This window comes from Oncorhynchus masou, chromosome 15, assembly GCF_036934945.1.
Source record: "Oncorhynchus masou masou isolate Uvic2021 chromosome 15, UVic_Omas_1.1, whole genome shotgun sequence".
Lineage (NCBI taxonomy): Eukaryota > Metazoa > Chordata > Actinopteri > Salmoniformes > Salmonidae > Oncorhynchus > Oncorhynchus masou.
In genome coordinates, this window is record NC_088226.1 from 32,942,389 (window position 1) to 32,966,997 (window position 24,609).

General features: G+C 44.6%; 1 protein-coding gene across 1 annotated transcript in view; it reads left to right on the forward strand.

The window, feature by feature from the left end:
- mast2 (microtubule associated serine/threonine kinase 2) overlaps positions 1–24,609 on the forward strand; it is a 168,121-nt gene that overhangs the window by 112,320 nt on the left and 31,192 nt on the right. Inside the window, 4 exon segments of the mRNA XM_064989129.1 lie at positions 2,446–2,524; positions 7,048–7,199; positions 23,535–23,610; positions 23,828–24,037. Coding sequence (XP_064845201.1) covers positions 2,446–2,524; positions 7,048–7,199; positions 23,535–23,610; positions 23,828–24,037 — 517 coding nt within the window.

Sequence of the window (24,609 nt, forward strand, 5' to 3'; positions counted from 1 at the left end):
CTGAAAAGCAAATCTGATCCTAGATCAGCACTTCTACTCTGAGATGCTTTGTGACCTCTACAGTGCCTTCAGAAAGTATTCACACCGCTTTCACATTTTGTTGTGTTACAAAGTGGGATTAAAATGGATTTAATGTAATTTGTTTATCAATGATTTACACAAAATACTCTAATGTCAAAGTGGAAGAAAAATGTTTGAATAATAATAATAAGTTAATGGAAAATAAAACACTAATATATCTTGATTAGATAAGTATTCAACTCTCTGACTCAATATGTTGGAATCACCTTTGGCAGCGATTACAGCTGTGAGTCTTTCTGGGTAAGTCTCTAAGAGCTTTGCCTAGATTGTCCTATATTTGCCCATTATTCTTTAAAAGGTTCAAGCTCTGTAAAATTGGTTGTTGATAATTGCTAGACAGCCATTTTCAAGTCTTGCCATAGATTTTCAAGCCGATATAGGTCAAAACTGTAACTCGGCCACATTTAGGAACGTTCAATGTCGTTTTGTTAAGCCACCTCCAGTGTATATTTGGATTTGTGTTTTAGGTAATTGTCCAGCTGAAATGTGAATTTATCTGCCAGTGTCTGTTGGAAAGCAGACTGAACCAAGTTTTCTTGTAGGATTTTGCCTGTGCTTAGCTCAATTGTGTTTATTGGTATCCTGAAAAACTCCCTTGTGCCTGCCAGTGACAAGCATACCAATAACATGATACAACCACAACCATGCTTGAAGATATGAAGAGTGATACTCAGGAATGTGTTGTGTTGGATTTGCCTCAAACGTAACGCTTTGTACTTCAGGACAAAGTGTACATTTCTTTGCCATATTTGTTTTGCAGTATTACTTTAGTTACTTATTGCAAACAGGATGCATGTTTTGCAGTATTACTTTAGTTACTTATTGCAAACAGGATGCATGTTTTGCAGTATTACTTTAGTTACTTATTGCAAACAGGATGCATGTTTTGCAGTATTACTTTAGTTACTTATTGCAAACAGGATGCATGTTTTGCAGTATTACTTTAGTGCCTTATTGCAAACAGGATGCATGTTTTGCAGTATTACTTTAGTGCCTTATTGCAAACAGGATGCATGTTTTGCAGTATTACTTTAGTTACTTATTGCAAACAGGATGCATGTTTTGCAGTATTACTTTAGTGCCTTATTGCAAACAGGATGCATGTTTTGCAGTATTACTTTAGTTACTTATTGCAAACAGGATGCATGTTTTGCAGTATTACTTTAGTTACTTATTGCAAACAGGTTGCATGTTTTGCAGTATTACTTTAATGCCTTATTGCAAACAGGATGCATGTTTTGCAGTATTACTTTAGTGCCTTATTGCAAACAGGATGCATGTTTTGCAGTATTACTTTAATGCCTTATTGCAAACAGGATGCATGTTTTGCAGTATTACTTTAGTTACTTATTGCAAACAGGATGCATGTTTTGCAGTATTACTTTAGTTACTTATTGCAAACAGGTTGCATGTTTTGCAGTATTACTTTAATGCCTTATTGCAAACAGGATGCATGTTTTGTCGGTACAGTATATTATGTTAGTATTGTGGAGTAACTGCAATGTTGTTGATCCATCCTCAGTTATCTTCTATCACAGCCATTCAACTCTATAACAGTTTTAAAGTCACCATTGGCCTCGGTTTCCATCCAAAGTGTAATTACTAACTGCACTATGCTCAAATGGACATTCAACGTCTATTTTATCAATTTTTTTTACCCATCTACCGATAGTTGCTCATCTAGGTGAACCATTCGAAAACATCCCTGGTCATTGAGCTTGACATTCACTGCTCGACTGAGGGACCTTAAAGATAATTGTATTTGTGAGGTACAGAGATGGGGTAGTCTTTCAACAATTATGTTAAACACTAGAGTTAGTCCATGCAACTTATTATGTGACTTGCTGAGCACATTTTATTTATAATAAAAGTGTTGAATGCTTATTGACTCAAAACACATTTCAGCTCTTCATTTTAAATGAATGTGTAAACATTTCTAACAACATAATTATATTTGTGATGCCCCAGTCCCTAGAGAAGTAAGGCCATCCCAAACCTGCATGGACCTGCCCTATAACCAGGACTGTACTTCCTCCTGCGGAACATATTTCATTTCATTTAATCTCATATTCATTTCTATGTTGTCTTCTTGGCAAAAGGTGTGCATGTGTGTTTGTTGGTTTGTGTCAGTGTATGTGTGTTTGCTTGCATGTGTTTGTGTTTGCAGACTTTGTCTGCAGTGTTCAAGTTCTTACAGACATCTAGCTCGGAGAAGCACAACTTTTGTACCATGGCTCCATCAAACCTTTCATAGTTAACCCAGGTAACTTGTCTGGCACTAATCCTTTCCATCCTCTCTGCTCCTCCGTATCTCTCTCTCTTTCTCTCTCTCTCTGTTTCCCTCCATTTCTATCTCCTTCTCAGGACGGATGGCAGGCGCTGGTCTCTGGCATCACTGCCCTCCTCTGGATATGGCACCAACACACCCAGCTCCACTGTCTCGGTGAGTGTGTGTGTGTGTGTGTGTGTGTGTGTGTGTGTGTGTGTGTGTGTGTGTGTGTGTGTGTGTGTGTGTGTGTGTGTGTGTGTGTGTGTGTGTGTGTGTGTGTGTGTGTGTGTGTGTGTGTGTGTGTGTGTGTGTGTGTGTGTGTGTGTGTGTGTGTAAAAAATGTAATGTAATGTTCTCTGTCGTGGGTGACGTTGGCTTTCGCCGACTGGTCGAGCACCGGTACACATTATCAAGTGAGCTATTTTTCAGATGTTGTCCTACCGGAGTTACACAGTAACTGCTATTAGCTTCACGACTGACCATTTGGACCAGCGATATCAGCCCCATGAGCATGCTGAGTCTGACAGCACGGTGGGTCGTTGAGGATTTCGTACTGAGGAAAGTCGTATTGCATGCTCATGAATGTGCTGGTTGTCATACCTCTGCTGCCATTTCAAGCTCCATTCAAACAACTGACTCGAGAAATAAACTCACCAACTGCGCCTGCAGCAGATGTGATACCCTCCGTCATGGCATTGAAACGCCTGCTCAGCAAAACTGCCGACAGACTGTGCACAAGCGATTCGGTGGCATTCTCTCTTTACTGTGTCACCACCATCCTCGATGCTATGTACAAGGACCGCTACTTCGATGCAGACAAGAAACAGGGTTTACGTGAAATGTTACAAACACAGCTGGACGAGATGGAATCGGACACAGCGACAGTGCGCAACGAGGAAGAGAGGCCACGGACAGACAGAGCTGAAACTTCACTGCTTGACATGTATGATGAAATCCTGGTTGAGAATGAAACGACTGAACAAGTGAACAACGCAACAGCACAGCAAGTAAGTGAAAGAAAGAGGTTTTGATTATGTTTTACTGGTAATAGGAACATATGTAAATGCCAACAAAATAACTTTTTGGTCAGTGTTGTGTGTGTAACCTTTATTTAACTAGGCAAGTAAAATTCTTATTTACAATGACGGCCTACCTCGGCCAAACCCAGACGACGCTGGGCCAATTGTGCGCCGCCCTACGGGACTCCCAATCACGGCCGGATGTAATACAGCCTGGATTCGAACCAAGGACTCTAGTGACGCCTCTTGCACTGAGATGTAGTGCCTTAGACCACTGCGTTCGTGTGTGTGTGTGTGTGTGTGTGTGTGTGTGTGTGTGTGTGTGTGTGTGTGTGTGTGTGTGTGTGTGTGTGTGTGTGTGTGTGTGTGTGTGTGTGTGTGTGTGTGTGTGTGTGTGTGTTAAAAATTTAAAAAAAATGTAATATTGGTTATCGGTATCGTTGTTTTTGTCAAGGAAAATATCGGATATCAGAATCGGCCAAAAATGTAGTGCTGGTGCATCTCTAATCATGTCCCTTGATACCAATTGAGCAACATTTCCATGCCCTGAATAATTCAGGCTGTTCGGGAGGCAAAGGGGTACCGACCCAAGACTAGATGAGTGTACCTAATAATCTGGCCACTAATGTATAGCTACTGTATACATAAATTGAGTCAAATTGTTTCTTGTTTCATTTATCAGGTCAGGTTCACATGGGAAAAACCAACACCCTAATGATTGGTTGACAACAGAGTCTCCCACAATGCAGGTGATGGCTGCAGGATGAAGTTGGTGAAGAGCAACTGCAGAAACTTGCCGTCAAAACTTAATGACGTTTGATCGTTCATGCAGTTGGCATTTAGGCACAAGTCAGACAATTATTTAACCTATTATGCATGCAACACAATTTGAAAGGCGGCGACCAATGATGTTCACCGACTTGACAGAAGTGATCCGCTTTAACGTGGCCACTGAGATGAGCACGATGCAAGACTTTGCTCTCACACAGTCACACAGAGTATATGTTCATGTATACGCGCTTCACGCTGCTACAACTGGTAGCTACAGGACAGAAACAGTGGAGAAGTTTGACCTCTCGCTTCAGCTCTCCTGGTTGTTTGCGGAAGTTGACCCATTACTACTGTTTACTTTGTGCATCGACACCATCTTGCTGACACTACCTAACCTATGACCTGACCAATCACCTTATTACTGCCCGCCGTCAACAATTACTGCATTACTGCCCACCGTCAACAAAAACTATACAACACATAATTGGCTCCTAGCCTACAAGCATAGGCTACTTTCTGTCCCTAACACTTCAACTGAAACTAAATAATATCTACATTTTATACAAATGTTATGATAAAACTTAAACTAAACCACATTTCAAATGTAAATCCTAAAACTAGTGCATTCGGAAGGGATTCAGACCCCTTGACCTATTCCACATTTTGTCATGTTACAGCGTAAAAAAATAAATAAAACATTCACTCATAAATCTACACAATATACCCCATAATGACCCAGCAAAAACAGGTTTTTATATTTTTTTGCAAATGTATAAAAAATGTCAAATGTAAATACTACTTCTACATAAGTATTCAGACCCTTTACACACTACTTTGTTGAAGCACATTTGGCAGCGATTACAGCCTCGAGTCTTGAATATGACACTACAAGTGTGCACACCTATATTTGGGGAGTTTCTTTTCTGCAGATCCTCTCAAGCTTTGTCAGGTTGGATGTGGATTTTTAGGTTTATAGGTTTCTCCAGAGATGTTAGATTGGGTTCAAGTCCGGGCTCTGGCTGGCCCACTCAAGGAAATTCAGAGACTTGTCCCGAAGCCACTCCAGCGTTGTCTTGGCTGTGTGTTTAGGGTCGTTGTCCTGTTGGAAGGTCAACCTTCGCCCCAGTCTGAGGCCCTAAGTGCTCTGGAGCAGGTTTTCATCAAGGATTTCTTTGTACTTTGCTTCTTTCATCTTTCCCTCGATTCTGACTACTCTCCCAGTCCCTGCCGCTCAAAAACATCCCCACAACATGACGCTGCCACCACCATGCTTCACAGTAAGGATGGTGCCAGGTTTCCTCCAGACGTGACGATTGGCATTCAGGCCAAACAGTTCAATCTTGGTTTCATCAGACAAGAGAATCTTGTTTCTCATGGTCTGAGAGTCCTTTAGGTCTGAGAGTCCTTTTGGCAAACTTGAAGTGGGCTGTGTGTGCCTTTTACTGAGGAGTGGCTTCCTTCTGGCCACTCTACCATAAAGGCCTGATTGGTGGAGTCGTGCAGAGATGGTTGTCCTTCTGGAAGGTTCTCCCATCTCCACAGAGGAACTCTGGAGCTCTGTCAGAGTGACCTCCCTGACCAAGGCCTTCTCCCTTGATTGCTCAATTTGGCCATGTGGACAGCTCTAGGAAGAGTCATGGTGGTTCCAAACGTCTTCCATTGAAGAATGATGGAGGCCGCTGTGTTTTGGGGACCTTCAATGCTGCAGAAATGTTTTGATACCCTTCCCCAGACCTGTGCCTTTACACAATCCTGTCTTGGAGCTCTACGGACAATTCCTTCGACCTCATGGCTTGGGTTTTTTTCTCTGACATGCACCGTCAACTGTGGGACCTTTTATGTAAATAGGTTCCAAATCAAATTCCAACATCCAAATCATGTCCAATTAATTGAATTTACCACAGGTGGAGTCCAATCAAGTTGTAGAAACATCTCAAGGATGATCAATGGAAACAGGATGCAGCTGAGCTCAATTTTGAGTCTCATTGCAAAGGTTCTAAATACAAAATAAGTATTTCTGTTTTTTATTTAAAATATATTTTTATAAACCTGGTTTCACTTTGTCATTATGAGGTATTTTGTGAAGATTAATGGGGATATTTATTAATTCCATTTTAGAATAAGGTTGTTACGTAACAAAATGTGGAAAAAGTGAAAACTTTTGTACTATGGGGGACAGTAGATTGACATAGGCTAGTGCTTTTCCTGTTCGTTAGGCCTACTCATCTTGTTGACTGACAAAAAGTAAATCTGGACGGACAGTTCTTCCAATATTTTCAAAATGCAGTTGCGTCCCCAATGTGTCTGTCTTCACTTGTTACCTGTGAGAAAGACCCAATCACGTTATGGAGCCATGTGAGTGAGAGGTGCTTAGGAGCTCGCAGCACTTTGGGCCAAGGGCACAATGTCGACTGGCCGCAAAAGGCATGCATTCTTTTAGGATGCACATAGGGGATGCCGTCGTGAAATTCGAGGCATGATCAAGTGCTTGTCAAATTGTGTATGAGAGATTAATGAAGTGTGTACAGCCTGCGCAAAAAAACAAAGCAGAGCTCATGCCTTTCAAGCTACTTTTTTCAAATCATCATTAGTCTCATCATGCAGTTATCCCAAACCGTTATCCCAATTTTTGTTCATTCACAGTTTCTTTATCTCTTCTTCAAAGGCAACAGCCCAGTAGAGAGTAGAGCACACGACCATAGCCACTAGCCAGGAGTTACCATTCCCAGCCCCTGTTACTCGCTGCTAGCAATGGGCTCTTTTGCCCTTGTACTCCCTCCCTCTAGCAGTTAGCCGCTACTAGCTACTCAGCCCTTCTGTCCTTGTTACTCTCTCCCTCTCGCAGTTAGCCACTACTAGAGCCCGGCTCTTCTACCCTTGTAATCCCTCCCTCTCTGCTTCTCACAGTCATCCTGTTCATCCCAGGAGAAGCTGCACCAGCTGCCCTTCCAGCCCACGGCGGATGAGCTGCACTTCCTCACCAAGCACTTCAGCTCCGAGAGCATCACCGACGAGGAGGGACGACACTCGCCCATGCGCCCGCGCTCACGCAGCCTCAGGTAGGATATCCGCCAGAGACTCATACACCCACACTTCAGTACAATGCCCAGTGCACACTCAAACTGCCATCCTCCTGCAGTGTCTCACCTAAATGACTGTCTGTTGTTTGTCAGTAGGCCTATCTGTAGGCTGTAACTTTCGTAGACACAAAGGTGTTCTACATGTAGTTGGTAGACAAAAAGGTCAGGCCCTTCTCATTGACACATCGCTGGCAGGTGTGAGTGACTGTGACCTCTTCAGTGTGGGTGGCTGGCAACAGAAGACTTCTATCACCTGTCTACTGCCCTCAGCCTCAGACTCCTCGCTCGTTAGCCATCACACCCTGTGCCTCTTTCTGTCTGTCTGTCTGTCTGTCTGTCTGTCTGTCTGTCTCTCTCTCTCTCTCTCTCTCTCTCTCTCTCTCTCTCTCTCTCTCACTTTACCTCTCACTCACTCTTGCTTCTCCACTCCTCTTTCTCTGTCTCTCTCCACCCCACTCTCTTTCTCACTCACTCACTCTCCATCTGCCTCCCTTTTTGTGTCCCTTACTGGCCTCACCCTTTCTGTGTCTATTGGTGCCAGAATGGACATTACATGACCAAAAGTATGTGGACACCTCCTTGTCGAACATCTCATTCCAGAGTCATGGACATTTAATATGGAGTTGGTCCCCCTTTTGTTGCTATAACAGCCTCCACTCTTCTGGGAAGGCTTTCCACTAGATTTTGGAACATTACTGCGGGGACTTGCTTCCATTCAGTCACAAGAGCATTAGTGAGGTCGGGCAGTGATGTTTGGCGATTAGGCCTGGCTCGCAGTCTGCATTCCAATTCATCCAAAAGGGGTTTGATGGGGTTAAGGTCAGGGCTCTGTGCAGACCAGTCAAGTTCTTCCACATTGATCTCGACAAACCATTTCTGTATGGACCTTGCTTTGTGCACGGGGGTATGGTCATGCTGACATAGGAAAGGGCCTTACCCAAACTGTTACCACAAAGTTGGAAGCACAGAATTTTCTAGAATGTCATTGTATGCTGTAGTGTCAAGATTTCCCTTCACTGGAACTAAGGGGCCTAGCCCAAACCACGAAAAACAGCCCCACTTTACAGTTGGAACTATGCATTCGGGCAGGTAGCGTTCTCCTGGCATCCGTCAAACCCAGGTTTGTCCGTTGGACTAGCCAGATGGTGAAGCGTGACTCATCACTCCAGAGAATGCGTTTCCAATGGCGGCAAGCTTTACTCCACTCCAGCGGATGCTTGGCATTGCGCATGGTGATCTTAGACTTGTGTGCTGCTGCATAGCCATGGAAACCCATTTCATGAAGCTCCCGATGAACAGTTATTGTACTGATATTGCTTCCAGAGGCAGTTTGGAACTTGATAGTGAGTGTTATAACCAAGGACACACTACGCGCTTCAGCACTCAGCGATCCCGTTCTGTGAGCTTGTGTGGCCTACCACTTTGCGGCTGAGCCGTTGTTGCGCCTAGACATTTCCATAACAGCACTTACAGTTGACTGGAGCAGCACTAGCAGAGCAGAATTTTGACAAGCTGATTGTTGGAAAGGTGGCATCCTATGACGGTGCCACATTGAAAGTCACTGTGCTCTTCAGTAAGGCCATTCTACTGCCAATGTTTGTCTATGGAGATTGCATGGCGGTGTGCTCGATTTTAGACACCTGTCAGCAATGGTGTGGCTGAAATAGCCGAATCAACAAATGTGAAGGGGTGTCCACATACTTATGTGTATATATAGTGTATCTATCTCATTCAGTGAATCTGTCACTGACACTGTGTTCTCTGAGTTCTGAAGTGCCAGAAATGGTGACATCTCAGCTGATCAGCAGTTCAGCTGTGCCTCCCTGTCCTGCCCTGTTCTGTTATGACCTGCAACTGTCAGTCTTAATCCCCTCCCTTCTTCCTTCTCCTCCTTCTCCTCCTCCTCCCCTGGCTCCTGTCTCTGCATTCAGATACCCCTCCTTTCAAAAGCTAAACATCAAACAGACTAGCTACTGAAAGTCCCAAACTTTCTGCCTTAGCAGCAGACATATCTCATCTCTACATCTCCTCTCCTCTCCTCGCCTCTCTTCTTGTCTCGTTCCCTTCATCTGTGTGGATTTAGAACACACTGCTTTCATCTCACTCTATCCTCATGAATGGAGAACAGAAAAGGGCTCTGTTGGTATGATATGAGAGATACACTTCGCACTTAGAGAGAGAGAGAGAGAGAGAGAGATGCGGTTTAGTGTTAAGATGACTCGATGAGACAGAGGCCTAGCCGTTCCCCTCCTACTAGGCCGTATCTCTATCTGAATGTACTCTCAAGGGGCTTGCCTGCCACTCAGGCTATAGGAATGAGATGTATAAATATCAGATGAGGTATGAGGGAAAGGCATTACTAGACGTTTACAAATGACTATCCCTGCTGTATGACTTTACTGTATGCCTCAGCAAGGATTAATTATCTGATGAAGGAGAGAGATGGGCAGTGATGGAGAGAGAGAGATTTGTAAGGGGCGAGAGAGAGAGGGAGGATGGTAGGGGAGAGTGAGGCTTTAGGGGATGAAAGAGATAGTGAGAGAAGGATGGAGGAGCGTCAAAGAGGGTGATTGCTATAGAAATAAAGAGAGAGAACGGGAGGGAAAGAGTGCTACAAGGCAGATGAGGTGTGGGAGAGATTGTGAAAGAACGAGCGAGAGAAAGCTTGGGATGCAACAATTCACCGATACGCATCGGCCCCTGATTCAAATGTTTAAGATACAAGTGCATCGAGCTGCGGACCCCAAACCAATCCAAATTAAGTATGCATCGATCCACTGACAATTTCAGCATGTAAATCTTGGTGGGGAAAATTCCCATTTTTTTATGCTTGTTGTTGTGGGTGAAATTCTAAGATTATTTTATAATACTGTTATTGCATCAAAATATTGTTTTATGCAACAGAATAAGGGGTTCTTTAAAACTATATTGTGTCTGTGTGAACTGAGAGTGGGCCTCTGGGGCGTAATGCTGACAGTAGATTTACGATGCCTTAGGCCACATTCATTCATGTGAGGGAGATGGCTATGGTTTGACTGGAAGGGACCAGGGAGAGATGGCTTGGGTATGGGTTTCTAAACAATGAGAACAGTCTATACAGCAAATACTGTCTGTTGTGAATTCTTAACACTGCTACACCTGGCTATCAGTGGAGCCTTGTGTGGTCGCAAAACAGTTCATTCAGCCTCATTTACTGCCTTTAAAAAAGAACATAGCTGATATGGCTGACTTTCATAAACAAATGTAGTTTCTTCTGACAATTGAGATGTACAAACTATGGAATAAGGGAACAATGAGTGGATGAGGTAATCCGTCATTTCGAGTTAGACATTAACGAGCAAGCTAAGACGGACGTAATCAATATAACTATTTGTACAATGATAGAATTCCTAAAACAGGCTATAGGCTACAAGTGCACCACCATATCAGAACACTAGGCTAAGTTATAAGGGGGAAAGGGCCCAAATGATTAGGATGAGGCACATGGGCTACTAGCAGCTTACTACACACTTAGTATTACTTTCTTAGCCACGGTATGCATATCTCTCTGGCATATTACATCATTTATGCAGCAGCACACAATTTGTGGGCATATTTTGTCAACCTAGGCAGATGTATTTTATGCTGGCTGCCCCACCACCACAGAAAGCACTGAGCTTGGCTTAAACACCTGCATTTTGGAGCTGCCTTACTCAAGAAAGCAAAAAAGAGACCATGTTTGGATGTTGCTCCAATTATTTTTTGGGGACATTGTTTGCAAACTGATATGTGACACGTATTAATGGCAAAATAACATGCAGGTGGGGCTCAAAACCCTGAATGACGTGTTGCCACTACAACGGGTCAGAAAATCGATTCAAAATGTCAGGACCCGGTTACGAACCTGGGTCTCCGGAGTGAGAAACAGTCACTTAACCAACTGAGCCACGAATAGTCAGCAGAACCCAGTAGATGAGGCAGACACAGCAGTACTTAAGGCGGTGTATTTAATGAAGTAAAAAAGGAGAAGTCCTTCAATACAAAAAAAATGGCAAATCCAAAAGGTGGTAGGAATAGCACAGAAAAGCCTCAAGAGATACTCAAGAACAAAAACAGAATTCCACAAGAGCATCCACCGGAATCGACAAGAATACACAGAACACTAGGGCTGGGTGCTAACATACAAACACAGAGCACAGAACTGAGGGAAACTAAGGGTTTAAATACAATCAGGGGAAACGAGGTACAGGTGCAAATAATAATGGGGAACAAGGGAAAAAACATAAGGTCAAAAAGCACAATGGGGGCATCTAGTGACCAAAACCCGGAACAACCCTGGCCAAATCCTGACACAAACGTTACAACTCGCCGGTTTACACATTATTTTTAATTATCTTACATTATTTCTACCTTTCGAAAATAGGACAACTGATGTGTCCTCCCCTTCAGTGCCAAACTGCATGTAACTGTGCTACAACCCCAGCCAATATCAGTAGCCTAGTTAAACTGCACTCTGTGCCCAGCTTTGCACCCTGACCAACGCGAGGTAGGCGGCCTGTTCTTGATCTTGCTGTACCTTCAGCATTCAAATGATAAAATGGCCTGCGTGATATTTGGCTTTATTAGTTGACAAAATACTGTATGTATACGGAATAAAAATATAAACGCAACATGCGACAATTTCAAAGATTTTACTGTTGCAGTTCATATATCATTCAATTAATTCAATTGAAATACATTTATGGATTTCACATGACTGGGAATACAAATATGCATCTGTTGGTAGGGGTGTTGATCAGAAAATCAGTATCTGGTGTGACCACCATTTGCCTCAGGCTGTTGATTGTGGCCTGTGGGATGTTGTGCCACTGCTCTTCAATAGCTGTGGGAAGTTGTTGGATATCGGCGGGAACTGGAACATGCTGTCTATCCAGAGCATCCCAAACATGCTCAACTGTGACAGTCATGTGTATAGGTGGCAGGGAAGTCAGGCGCAGGAGAATCAAAACTTGGTGGAATGGAGTAGTTTAATAACTTAAAACACTCCAAAACCATGAAATACAATGAAACAAAGTGGGTACGAGGACCCGTCGCGCACCAAAATACAAAACACGAATACTGAACATAAAACAATCTCTGACAAAGACATGAGGGAAAACAGAGGGTTAAATACACAACAGGTAATGAATGGGATTGAAACCAGGTGTGTATGAAAACAAGACAAAACCAATGGAAAATGAAAAATGGATCAATGATGGCAAGAAGACCGGTGACGGTGACCGCCTAGCACCGCCCGAACAAGGAGAGGCTTCGACTTCGGCATAAGTCGTGACATCAACGGGTGTCATGTCTGGTTAGTACGCAGGCCATGGAAGAACTGGCACATTTCTAGCTTCCAAGAATTGTGTACAGATCCTTGAGACATTGGGGCATGCATTATCATGCTGAAATATGAAGTGATGGCGGATAGAACACACCTCCAGGATGTGTAAGGGCTATTTGACCAAGAAGGAGAGTGAGCCCCACCCTCTTCAACATATACTGTATATCATTGAGTTGGCGAGAGCACTAGAACTGTCTGCAGCAACCGGCCTCACCCTACTAGAATCTGAAGTAAAATGCCTACTGTTTGATCTGGTGCTTCTGTCACCAACCAAGGAAGGCCTACAGCATCACCGAGATCTTCTGCACAGATTCTGCCAGATCTGGGCCCTGACAGTAAATCTCAAAATAATGGTGTTCCAAAAAAGGTCCAGTCGCCAGGACCACAAATACAAATTCCATCTAGGCACCATTTCCCTAGAGCATGCAAAAAAAGTATACAAATCATGGCCTAAACATCAGCGCTATAGGTAACTTCCACAAAGCTGTGAATGATCTGAGAGACAAGACAAGAAGGGCATTCTATGCCATCAAAAGGAACATACAATTTGACATACCAATTAGGATCTGGCTAAAAATAATTGAATCAGTTATGGAACCCATTACCCTTTATGGTTGTGAGGTCTGGGGCTCACTCACCAACCAAGAATTCACAAAATGGGATAAACACCAAATTGAGGCCTGCAGAATTCTGCAAAATGATCCTCCGTGTACAATGTCAAACACCAAATAATGCATGCAGAGCAGAATTATGCCGATACCCGCTAATTATCAAAATTCAGAAAAGAGCTGCTAAATTCTACAACCACCTAAAAGGAAGCGATTCCCAAACATTCCATAACAAAGCCATCACCTACAGAGAGATGAACCTGGAGAAGAGTCACCTAAGCAAGCTGGTCCGAACACAAACAGATCCCACAGAGCCCCAGGACAGCAATACAATTAGACGCAACCATATCACGAGAAAACAAAAAGATAATTACTTGACACATTGGAAAGAATTAACAAAAACAGTGAGCTAAGTAGAATGCTATTTGGCCCTAAACAGAGAGTACACAGTGACAGAATACCTGACCACTGTGATTGACCCAAACTTAAGGAAAGCTTTGACTACATTGGGGCAAAAAAGTATTTAGTCAGCCACCAATTGTGCAAGTTCTCCCACTTAAAAAGATGAGAGAGGCCTGTAATTTTCATCATAGGTACACTTCAACTATGACAGACAAAATGAGAAAAAAAATCCATCCAGAAAATCACATTGTAGGATTTCTTATGAATTCTTTTGCAAATTATGGTGGAAAATAAGTATTTGATCAATAACAAAAGTTTATCTCAATACTTTGTTATATACCCTTTGTTGGGAATGACAGAGGTCAAACGTTTTCTGTACGTCTTCACAAGGTTTTCACACACTGTTGCTCGTATTTTGGCCCATTCCTCCATGCAGATCTACTCCAGAGCAGTGATGTTTTGGGGCTGTTGCTGGGCAACACAGACTTTCAACTCCCTCCAAAGATTTTCTATAGGGTTGAGATCTGGAGACTGTCTAGGCCACTCCAGGACCTTGAAATGCTTCTTACGAAGCCACTCCTTCGTTGCCCTGGTGGTGTGTTTGGGATCATTGTCATGCTGAAAGACCCAGCCACACGTTCATCTTCAATGCCATTGCTGATGGAAGGAGGTTTTCACTCAAAATCTCATGATACATGGCCCCATTCATTCTTTCCTTTACACGGATCAGTCGTCCTGGTCCCTTTGCAGAAAAACAGCCCCAAAGCATGATGTTTCCACCCCCATGCTTCACTGTAGGTATGGTGTTCTTTGGATGCAACTCAGCATTCTTTGTCCTCCAAACACAACGAGTTGAGTTTTTACCAAAAAGTTATATTTTGGTTTCATCTGACCATATGACATTCTCCCAATCTTCTTCTGGATCATCCAAATGCTCTCTAGCAAACTTCAGACGGGCCTGGACATGTACTGGCTTAAGCAGGGGGACACGTCTGGTACTGCAGGATTTGAGTCCCTGGCGGCGTAATGTGTTACTGATGGTAGGCTTTGTTACTTTGCTCCCAGCTCTCTGCAGGTCATTCACTCGGTCCCCCCGTGTGGTTCTGGGATTTTTGCTCACCGTTCTTGTGATCATTTTGACCCCACAGGGTGAGATCTTGCATGGAAACCCCAGATTGAGGGAGATTATCAGTGGTCTTGTATATATTCCATTTCCTAATAATTGCTCCCACAGTTGATTTCTTCAAACCAAGCTGCTTACCTATTGCAGATTCAGTCTTCCCAGCCTGGTGCAGGTCTACAATTTTGTTTCTGGTGTCCTTTGACAGCTCTCTGGTCTTGGCCATAGTGGAGTTTGGAGTGTGACTGTTTGAGGTTGTGGACAGGTGTCTTTTATACTGATAACAAGTTCAAACAGGTGCCATTAATACAGGTAACGAGTGGAGGACAGAGGAGCCTCTTAAAGAAGAAGTTACAGATCTGTGAGAGCCAGAAATCTTGCTTGTTTGTAGAGACCAAATACTTATTTTCCACCATAATTTGCAAAAAAATTCATAAAAAAAATCCTACAATGTGATTTTCTGTCTGTCATAGTTGAAGTGTACCTATGATTAAAATTACAGGCCTCTCTCATCTTTTTAAGTGGGAGAACTTGCACAATTGGTGGCTGACTAAATACTTTTTCGCCCCACTGTATGTAGACTCAGTGAGCATAGCCTTGCTATTGAGAAAGGCCGCCGTAGGCAGACCTGGCTCTCAAGAGAAGACAGACTATGTGCACACTGCCCACTAAATGAGGTGGTAACTGAGCTGCACTTCCTAACCTCCTGCCAAATGTATGACCATATTAGAGAGACATATCTTCCTCAGATTACACAGAACCACAAAGAATTTAAAAACAAACCCGATTTTGATTAACTCCCATATCTACTGGGTGAAATACCACAGTGTGCCATCACAGCTGCAAGATTTGTGACATGTTGCCACAAGAAAAGGGAAACCGGTGAAGAAAAAATACCATTGTAAATGCAACCCATATTTATGTGAATTTGTTTTCCCTTTCACCCATTTGCACATCGTTACAACACTGAATATATACATAAGATATCATTTGCAATGTCTTTATTCTTTTGGAACTTCTGTGAGTGTAATGTTTACTGTTCATTTTTATTGTTTATTTCACTTTTGTATATTATCTACTTCACTTGCCTTGGCAATGTTAACAAATGTTTCCCATGCCAATAAAGCACCTTGAATTGAATTGAATTGGGTGATGGAGTGCTGCATCAGATTACCTGGCCTCCACACTCACCTGACCTCAACCCAATTGAGATGGTTTCGGATGATTTGGACCTCAGAGTGAAGGAAAAGCAAGACTGTTGGAAAAGCATTCCAGGTGTCTACCTCATGAAGCTGGTTGAGAGAATGCCAAGAGTGTGGAAAGCTGTCATCAATGCAAATGGTGGCTACTTTGCAGAATCTCAAATATAAAATATATTTTGGTTACTACATGATTCCATGTGTTATTTCATAGCTTTGATGTCTTCAATGTAGAAAATAGTACAAATAAAGAAAAGGCCTAAAATGAGTGTCCAAACCTTTGACTGGTATTCATTGGCTATGTCATAGCTAATTTTTAAATGATAATATTGATACATTACTAACCCAGACACTTAATCTGCAAAAATGACAAGTTAGTTCGTGGTTCATGGTGATTTCAGAACCAAAGTGTGTGTGTGGAGGGGGGGGGGCATAGGCTACACCCCCCCCCTAATGTGATAGTAGGGTGGTAGATGCCTAATCTCCTTTATGGCTCAGCTCAGGTGCCTAGATAGCACATACACCATAGACACACACACAGAAGTCAGCTCAGACAGATCCAGCTCAGCAGCTAATTTTAATTTAGAATGGAAAACTCATGTGTTTGTGCGTCAAATGTTACTGCATTGAATCGTATCTCATCGAACCGAATCGAATCATTTCAGACTATAACGTATCGTTCCTGTATTTTACCAGAGCCCATGTATCTAGATCCGTATCGAATCGTCTTGAAAGGGAAAGATGAACATCCTTAGGGAAAGCACGGGAGGGAGGGAGGGAGGGAGGGAGGGAGGGAGGGAGGGAGGGAGGGAGGGAGGGAGGGAGGGAGGGAGGGAGGGAGGGAGGGAGGGAGGGAGGGAGGGAGGGAGGGAGGGAGGGAGGGAGAAAGCTGAGTCTCAGACCAGCTAATTAAGATTAAAGAAAGAAGCAATCATATGTTCATTTCATGGCCTGATTATCAGCCATGCTGAGAGTGATGACTGCAGTGCTTATTCTCATGTCCTTCCTCTCTCTCTACCTCTTCCTCTCTCTCTCTCACTCTATCCGTCTCTGTATCTCACCCTCTATCTCTCTCTCTTTCTCCGTCTTTCTCTCTTTCCCTCTCTCTTTCTCTTCCCACTCTCATTCTTCTGGAGTTGTAGAAATAATCTCAACATGTTCATCCATCATAGGCTTGTCATATCCAGCGGTGGGTCCGGTTTTAATGAGCAGCACAGAGCCTCACAGACAGACAGTCACACACACACACACACACACACACACACACACACACACACACACACACACACACACACACACACAGACGGTATATTTAATTAAACACTTCTACCCTTCCCTCAGCAGCTCAGCCCTTCATTTTGGGTGTCACCTTGTTGAATGTATTACCCATGTCATTAGCGTCTCATCGAATGGGGCTCTGAGGTGCTCACACACACAAACATACAGTGGCTTGTGAGAGTATTCACCTCCCTTGGCATTTTTCCTATTTTGTTGCCTTACAACCTGGAGTTAAAATGGTTTGGGGGTTTGTATCATTTGAGTTACATAACATGTCTACCACTTTGAACAGGCAAAATATGTTTTATTGTGAAGCAAACAAGAAATAAGACAAAATAAACAGACCCCCCCCCCTCCCCCCAAAGTCAATACTTTGTAGAGCCACCTCTAGCAGTAATTACAGCAGCAAGTCTCTTGGGGCATGTCTCTATAAGCTTGTCACATCTAGCCACTGGGATTTTTGCCCATTCTTCAAGGCATCCTGCTCCAGCTCCTTCAAGTTGGATGGGTTCCGCTGGTGTACAGCAATCTTTAAGTCATACCACAGGTTCTCAATTGGATTGAGGTCTGGGCTTTGATGAGGCCATTTCAAGACATTTAAATGTTTTCCCTTAAACCACTCAAGTGGTGCTTTTGCAGTATGCTTAGGGTCATGGAAGGTGAACCTGTCACGTTCGTCATAACGAGGAGACCAAGGTGCAGCGTGATTTGAATACATTCTTTATTTACGAAGAACACGAAGAACACTAAACAAACTAACCAAGTAACAAAACGAACGTGCCGCTAATCATAACGAGTGCTGACAGGCAACTACACATAGACAACAACCCACAAACCAAAATGGAAAATGGCAACCTAAATAGGATCCCCAATCAGAGACAACGATAAACAGCTGTCTCTGATTGGGAACCAATTCAGACCACCATAGACCTACATTTACCTAGACAATACCAAAACCTCATAGATATACAAAAAACCCTAGAGAAGACAAAACACATACCACCCTCGTCACACCCTGACCTAACAAAAATAATAAAGACAACAAAGATAACTAAGGTCAGGGCGTGATAGTACCCCCCCCCCCCCAAAAAAAAGGTGTGGATTCCTGGCCGCAAACCTAAACCTATATGGGAGGGTCTGGATGGGCATCTAACCTCAGTGGCGGCTCTGGTTCTGGACGCCACCCCCTTCTTTACTCTGAGTCCGCTCTAGTAGCACTGACCCATGGATCGTCGGAGGAGGCTCTGGACTGCGGATCCTCACCATAGGCCCCTGGCTGGGGATCCTCGCTACGCGGACTGTGGCCCGACGTTGGAGGTTCTGGACTGTGGCCCGTCGCTCGTTGAAGGTTCCGGTCTGTGAACTGTCGCCAAACGCTCTGGACTGGGTACTGTCGCCGGACGCTCTGGACTGGATACTGTCGCCGGACGCTCTGGACTGCCGAGGTGCACAGTAGGCCTGGTGCGTGGTGCCGGCACTGGTGGTACCGGGCTGGGGACCCGCACCTCAGGGCGAGTGCGAGGAGCAGGAACAGGGCATACTGGACCCTGGAGGCGCACTGGAGGCCTGGTGCGTGGTGCCAGGCACTGGTGGTACCGGGCTGGTGACACGCACCTCAGGGCGAGTGCGGGGAGGAGGAACAGGGTGTACTGGACTGCCGAGGCGCACTGTAGGCCTGGTGTGTGTTGCCGGCACTGGTGGTACCGGGCTGGGGACACGCACCTCAGGGCAAGTGTGGGGAAGAGGAACAGGGCGTACTGAACCCTGGAGGCGCACTGGACGCCTGGTGCATGGTGCCGGAACTGGTGGTACCGGGCTGGTGTCACGCACCTCAGGGCGAGTGCGGGGAGGAGGCACAGGATACACTGGACCATGGAGACGCATTGGAGATCCAGAACATAGAGCTGGCTCAATACATCTTGGCTGGATGCCCATTCTAGAATAGCGCACTGGAGACACTGTGCATGACCAGTTACTCGCTCCCCATGGTAAGCACGAGGAGCACGAGGAGTTGGCTCAGATCTCATACCTGACTCATGCAATCTCCTCGTGTGCACCCACCCCAAATCTTGGGGCTGCCTCTCGGGCTTCCGTGCTAGCCGTGTACCTTCATATCTTCGCTGTTCCTCTATTCTCTTGTATTTCTCCTCGTATTATCGCCGTTCCGCTTTCGCTGCCTCTAACTCCTCCTTAGGACTCCGATACTCTCCCGGCTGTGTCTAGGGTCCTGCTCCATCTAATATCTCCTCCCAGGTCCATCTCCCCATTAAGCGCTGTTCCTCCTTAATACATTCTTCTTTATTTACAAAGAACACTAAACAAACAAACAAACAAACAAAAAATGTGACGCTAATAATAACGAGTGCTGACATGTAACTACACATAGACAATAACCCACAAACCAAAATGGAAAATGGCAACCTAAATAGGATCCCCAATCAGAGACAACGATAAACAGCTGTCTCTGATTGGGAACCAATTCAGGCCACCATAGACCTACATTTACCTAGACAATACCAAAACCCCATAGATATACAAAAAAAACCTAGACAAGACAAAAACACACATACCACCCTCGTCACACCCTGACCTAACCAAAATAATAAAGAAAACAAAGATAAATAAGGTCAGGGTGTGACAGAACCTCCAAAGCTCAATTTTAGTCTCATCTGACCAGAGTACCTTCTTCCATATGTTTGGGGAGTCTCCCACATGCCTTTTGGCGAACAGCAAACGTGTTTGCTTATTTTTTACTTTAAGCAATGGCTTTTTTCTGGACACTCTTCCGTAAAGCCCAGCTCTGTGGAGTGTACAGCTTAAAGTGGTCCTATGGACAGATACTCCAATCTCTGCTGTGGAGCTTTGCAGCTCCTTCAGGGTTATCTTTGGTCTCTTTGTTGCCTCTCTGATTAATGCTCTCCTTGCCTGGTCCTTGAGTTTTGTTGGGCGGCCCTCTCTCAGGTTTGTTGTGATGCCATATTCTTTCCATTTTTTAAAATGGATTTAATAGTGCTCCACAGGTGTGTATATATATATATACTGAGATCATGTGACAGATCATGTGACACTTAGATTGCACACAGGTGGACTTTAATTCACTAATTATGTGACATTTGAAGGTTATTGGTTGCACTAGATCTTATTTAGGGGTTTCATAGCAAAGGGGGTGAGTACATATGCCCGCACCAATTTTCAGTATTTTTTTCATTCCACTTCACCAATTTGGACTATTTTGTGCATGCCCATTACATGAAATTCAAATAAAAATAAATGTATTAAATTACAGGTTGTAATGTCACAAAATAGGAAAAACGCCAAGGGGGATGAATAGTTTTGCAAAGCACTGTACATACACCTCCCTGCCCCTGCCCCTCACACACACACACCCCTCCCTGCCCAGCCTCTTCTCTGTCACGGTCAATTAGGTCCTTCATTTCCCCAGTCGCATGCCTCACTGGTGTTGGGGCAATGTTATTCTCTCTCTCTCTCTTCTCTCTCTCGCTCTGATTCACTTCATTTATCCTCTTAATCATCCTCTACCTTTTTTTCTTTTTGGCAGCCGTTTCACGTAATCTGACATCAGTGTTTAAAAAGCTCACACTGTCAATTCACCCGTTTCTGAAACGCTAATCCTTTAAGAGAAATAGTATGGTGCTGCAGTATATAAATGAATAGCGACAACAGGATTCAACGGTCTTCAAAGTTCAAGTTTATTTCAAAAATCTTCTCAGCCTATTAACACACAGGCTTATACTGTAGATCCAAAACCTTTCCTCCCACAAGTATAATTTGAGTCTGTGTTCAAGGTCGTTTTCTCAAATGACTTATGAACATAATTTTCTAGGCTGTCAGTCTGATGTTAGTCATTCTCAGGACCTTAATGATTCTATTAGCAGCTCGTTTGGATGTGAGGCTTATTCAATGAAGTCACATATCACTCAAAGCAACTCCACTCACAGACAAAGGAAAATATCCTTAAAATATTTGAGTATTTATGAAGCAGCCACTGTGCATCAATCTCTGTCGGAACTAACCTTTTGGTTGCTGTGGCAGCAGTGGCATGGCTATGATTGTATTTCTGAGTGATTCAAAAAATAAAAAATAAAAAAATAAAAAAGAACAGTGGTGTGTGGCAGGACTCAGAGCTGAGAACGTTTCTCCGCTCGGTTCGTGAAGATGACTGGCATATATTTTATTTTATAAGCAGACAGTTCTACTAAATGAGTATGTTAGGCGTGTGTAAGAGAAGCAGAGAATATTCGAATATGTTCTGAGAAGCTCACCTTCCAGCAAGAGTGTTAAGAGGATGATAAACAGCTCCTGTGAGGTTGACCTCATATGTCACATTCAGTGTGATCTCATTCAATTATGCTGGGTAATAGGCAACAGAATGGTTCATAAGATGACCGAGCTGTCGGTGGAGGACGATAGGCAATACCTCATCCCCCTGGTCACATGACCACACCTCCACACGACACACAGATGACTCACACAAACAGTCACATCTGTGGACCCCAAATTCCATTTTGTGCCGGCCACACATTCCCCCACCGCTTCCAATACAATGCTATATAACACAGCCGCTCAGATTGGAATGTCTCTCTCTCTCACACACCATGTCTCAGAAGGGAGTCTCATTGTCGCCTCATTGCTTCAGACAGAACCCCCAGTTTATTCTCTGCTGTGGTGGTGTGAGTGAGAGACAGAAAGGTCATGGCTGTCTCCATTTGTTCCTGCTAGCCAGACTTTTGATGTGGAGAGCGAGATGAGAGAGAGAGAGAGAGAGAGAGAGAGAGAGAGAGAGGGGCTGATGCACACAGACTAAATGAGCCATCACCGCTACACATCACGCTCCCCAGGGAACTGACCTTTCCAGCCATAGACATCCACCAGTATGAAATCCTCGATGAAGTCCTGACAGACAGATAGGGTCCTCAGACCTACTCTCAGACACACTGTCAGGAACATAACGCACACATCCCGTGCCTGGTCTCAAGAGCCATCAGCTCTTCATGTGTGTGTGACATACAGTATGTGTGTAGCCATATATGTCCATGTCTGTGTTTCTGACCTAAGAGCTGTCATCCTCTTCAATGTATCTCATGCCCTCTCTGTCTGACCTGACCTCCCTCCATCCACAGTATCCCTCTACTGGTGCCTTGGGACTTGGAGCTCACTTCTGTCATGCTGTACTGCAGCTCAGGGATACTGAAAAAGACAGAACCCTACTACCATGCAGTATACTAGTCTCTCTGGGCTTATGTAAACTAGACTCCCAAGCTACAGTCTCTCTGGACTGGTGTAAACCAGACCGCCAAGCTACAGTCTCTCTGGACTGGTGTAGACCAGACCACCAAGTGTAGTCTAGACCTCCAAGCTACAGTCTCTCTGGGCTGGTTTCGATCAGACCACCAAGCTACAGTCTCTCTGGACTTGTGTCAACCAGAACACCAAGCTACAGTCTCTCTGGACTGGTGCCGACCAGACCACCAAGTGTAGTCTAGACCCCCAAGCTACAGTCTCTCTGGGCTGGTGTAGACCAGACCACCAAGCTACAGTCTCTCTGGACTTGTGTAAACCAGAACACCAAGCTACAATCTCTCCGGACTGGTGTAGACCAGACCGCCAAGCTACAGTCTCTCTGGACTGGTGTAGTCTAGACCGCCAAGCTACAGTCTCTCTGGACTGGTGTAGACCAGACCACCAAGCTACAGTCTCTCTGGACTGGTGTAGACCAGACCACCAAGCTACAGTCTCTCTGGACTGGTGCACACCAGACCACCAAGCTTACGTCTCTCTGGACTGGTGTAGTCTAGACCGCCAAGCTACAGTCTCTCTGGACTGGTGTAAATCACACCGCCAAGCTACAGTCTCTCTGGACTGGTGTAGTCTAGACCGCCAAGCTACAGTCTCTCTGGACTGGTGTAAATCACACCGCTAAGCTACAGTCTCTCTGGACTGGTGTGAATCACACCGCCAAACTACAGTCTCTCTGGACTGGTGTAAATCACACCGCTAAGCTACAGTCTCTCTGGACTGGTGTAAATCACACCGCCAAGCTACAGTCTCTCTGGACTGGTGTAAATCACACCGCCAAGCTACAGTCTCTCTGGACTGGTGTAAATCACACCGCCAAGCTACAGTCTCTCTGGACTGGTGTAGACCTGGCCGCTAAGCTACAGTCTCTCTGGACTGATGTAGACCAGACCACCAAGCTACAGTCTCTCTGGACTGGTGTAGACCAGACCACCAAGTTACAGTCTCTCTGGACTGGTGTAGACCAGAATACCAAGCTACAGTCTCTTAGTTCTCCACTCATATCTCTGTATGTTTGTCTTTTTTCAGCCCTGGTCGCTCACCCATTTCCTTTGACCATGAGATCGTCATGATGAACCATGTCTACAAGGAGCGCTTTCCCAAGGTACCTTCCCATAAGAATGATTCATTCATATCAGTCTTAACATTTGTTTATTATGACTTAGTTGACATTAATACATTCAGAAATGAAATACCTAGAATTAAAATCTTAACCAATTTATGACAGTCCTTCAATGAGCTTTTCCATTGTAATAAAGCTCCCTATGAGCTGTCTGGAAGGTGAGCATATGTGAGTCAACTCTCCCCCCACTCGTCCCCAGGCCACGGCTCAGATGGAGGACCGTCTGGCTGACTTCCTATCGTCCTCGGGTCCTGACAAGGTGATGCCCCTGGCCGATGGGGTCCTCAGCTTCATCCACCACCAGGTCATAGAGCTGTCCAGAGACTGCCTGGATAAAAGCCGCGCGGGTTGCATCACCTCACACTACTTTTACGAGCTGCAGGAGAACCTGGAGAAACTGCTACAAGACGTGAGTGGACTGTTTGTTTTAATTTTGGGAGTTAAGGTGGATTTGAGGAGTTTCATCCTTTGCACTGATATTCGCCAACATCAGTGGAACAATTAATTAAGTGACGATATCGTCCAATTCGTGTTCATTTAGACACCTGTTTGTTAACCCCCGTCACACATGGTTTCACTAAGGTCCTCACTCATCATCATTAAGCCTGTCAAGTCTGTCATGCAGTTTGTCAACACACCGTGATGTCATAGGATGAGGACACCACTTTGACCCGTTTAGGTCATCAGAAAAACATAAACACCCTTCCTCTCTCCTTCTCCCCCTCCCACCCCCATCTCTCGCTCTCTTTCTGTCCATATGGGACACATTCCCCCACACCTGCCACCAACATGTTCGTCACAAGACGGGTTGGTCTGTGTTAGGATTTGAGGGACGTTCAATAGTGTGTGTGATGTCATTGATGTCTCAATTATCTCAGTCTCAGTGCCGGGGTGCTCATGGTTGTGACATTATTGCTCCCAGTGGCCTCGCCCGGCGCCCCCCGGTCGACGGAGGGTGGGGGTGGGGTGGGGGGGGTTCTC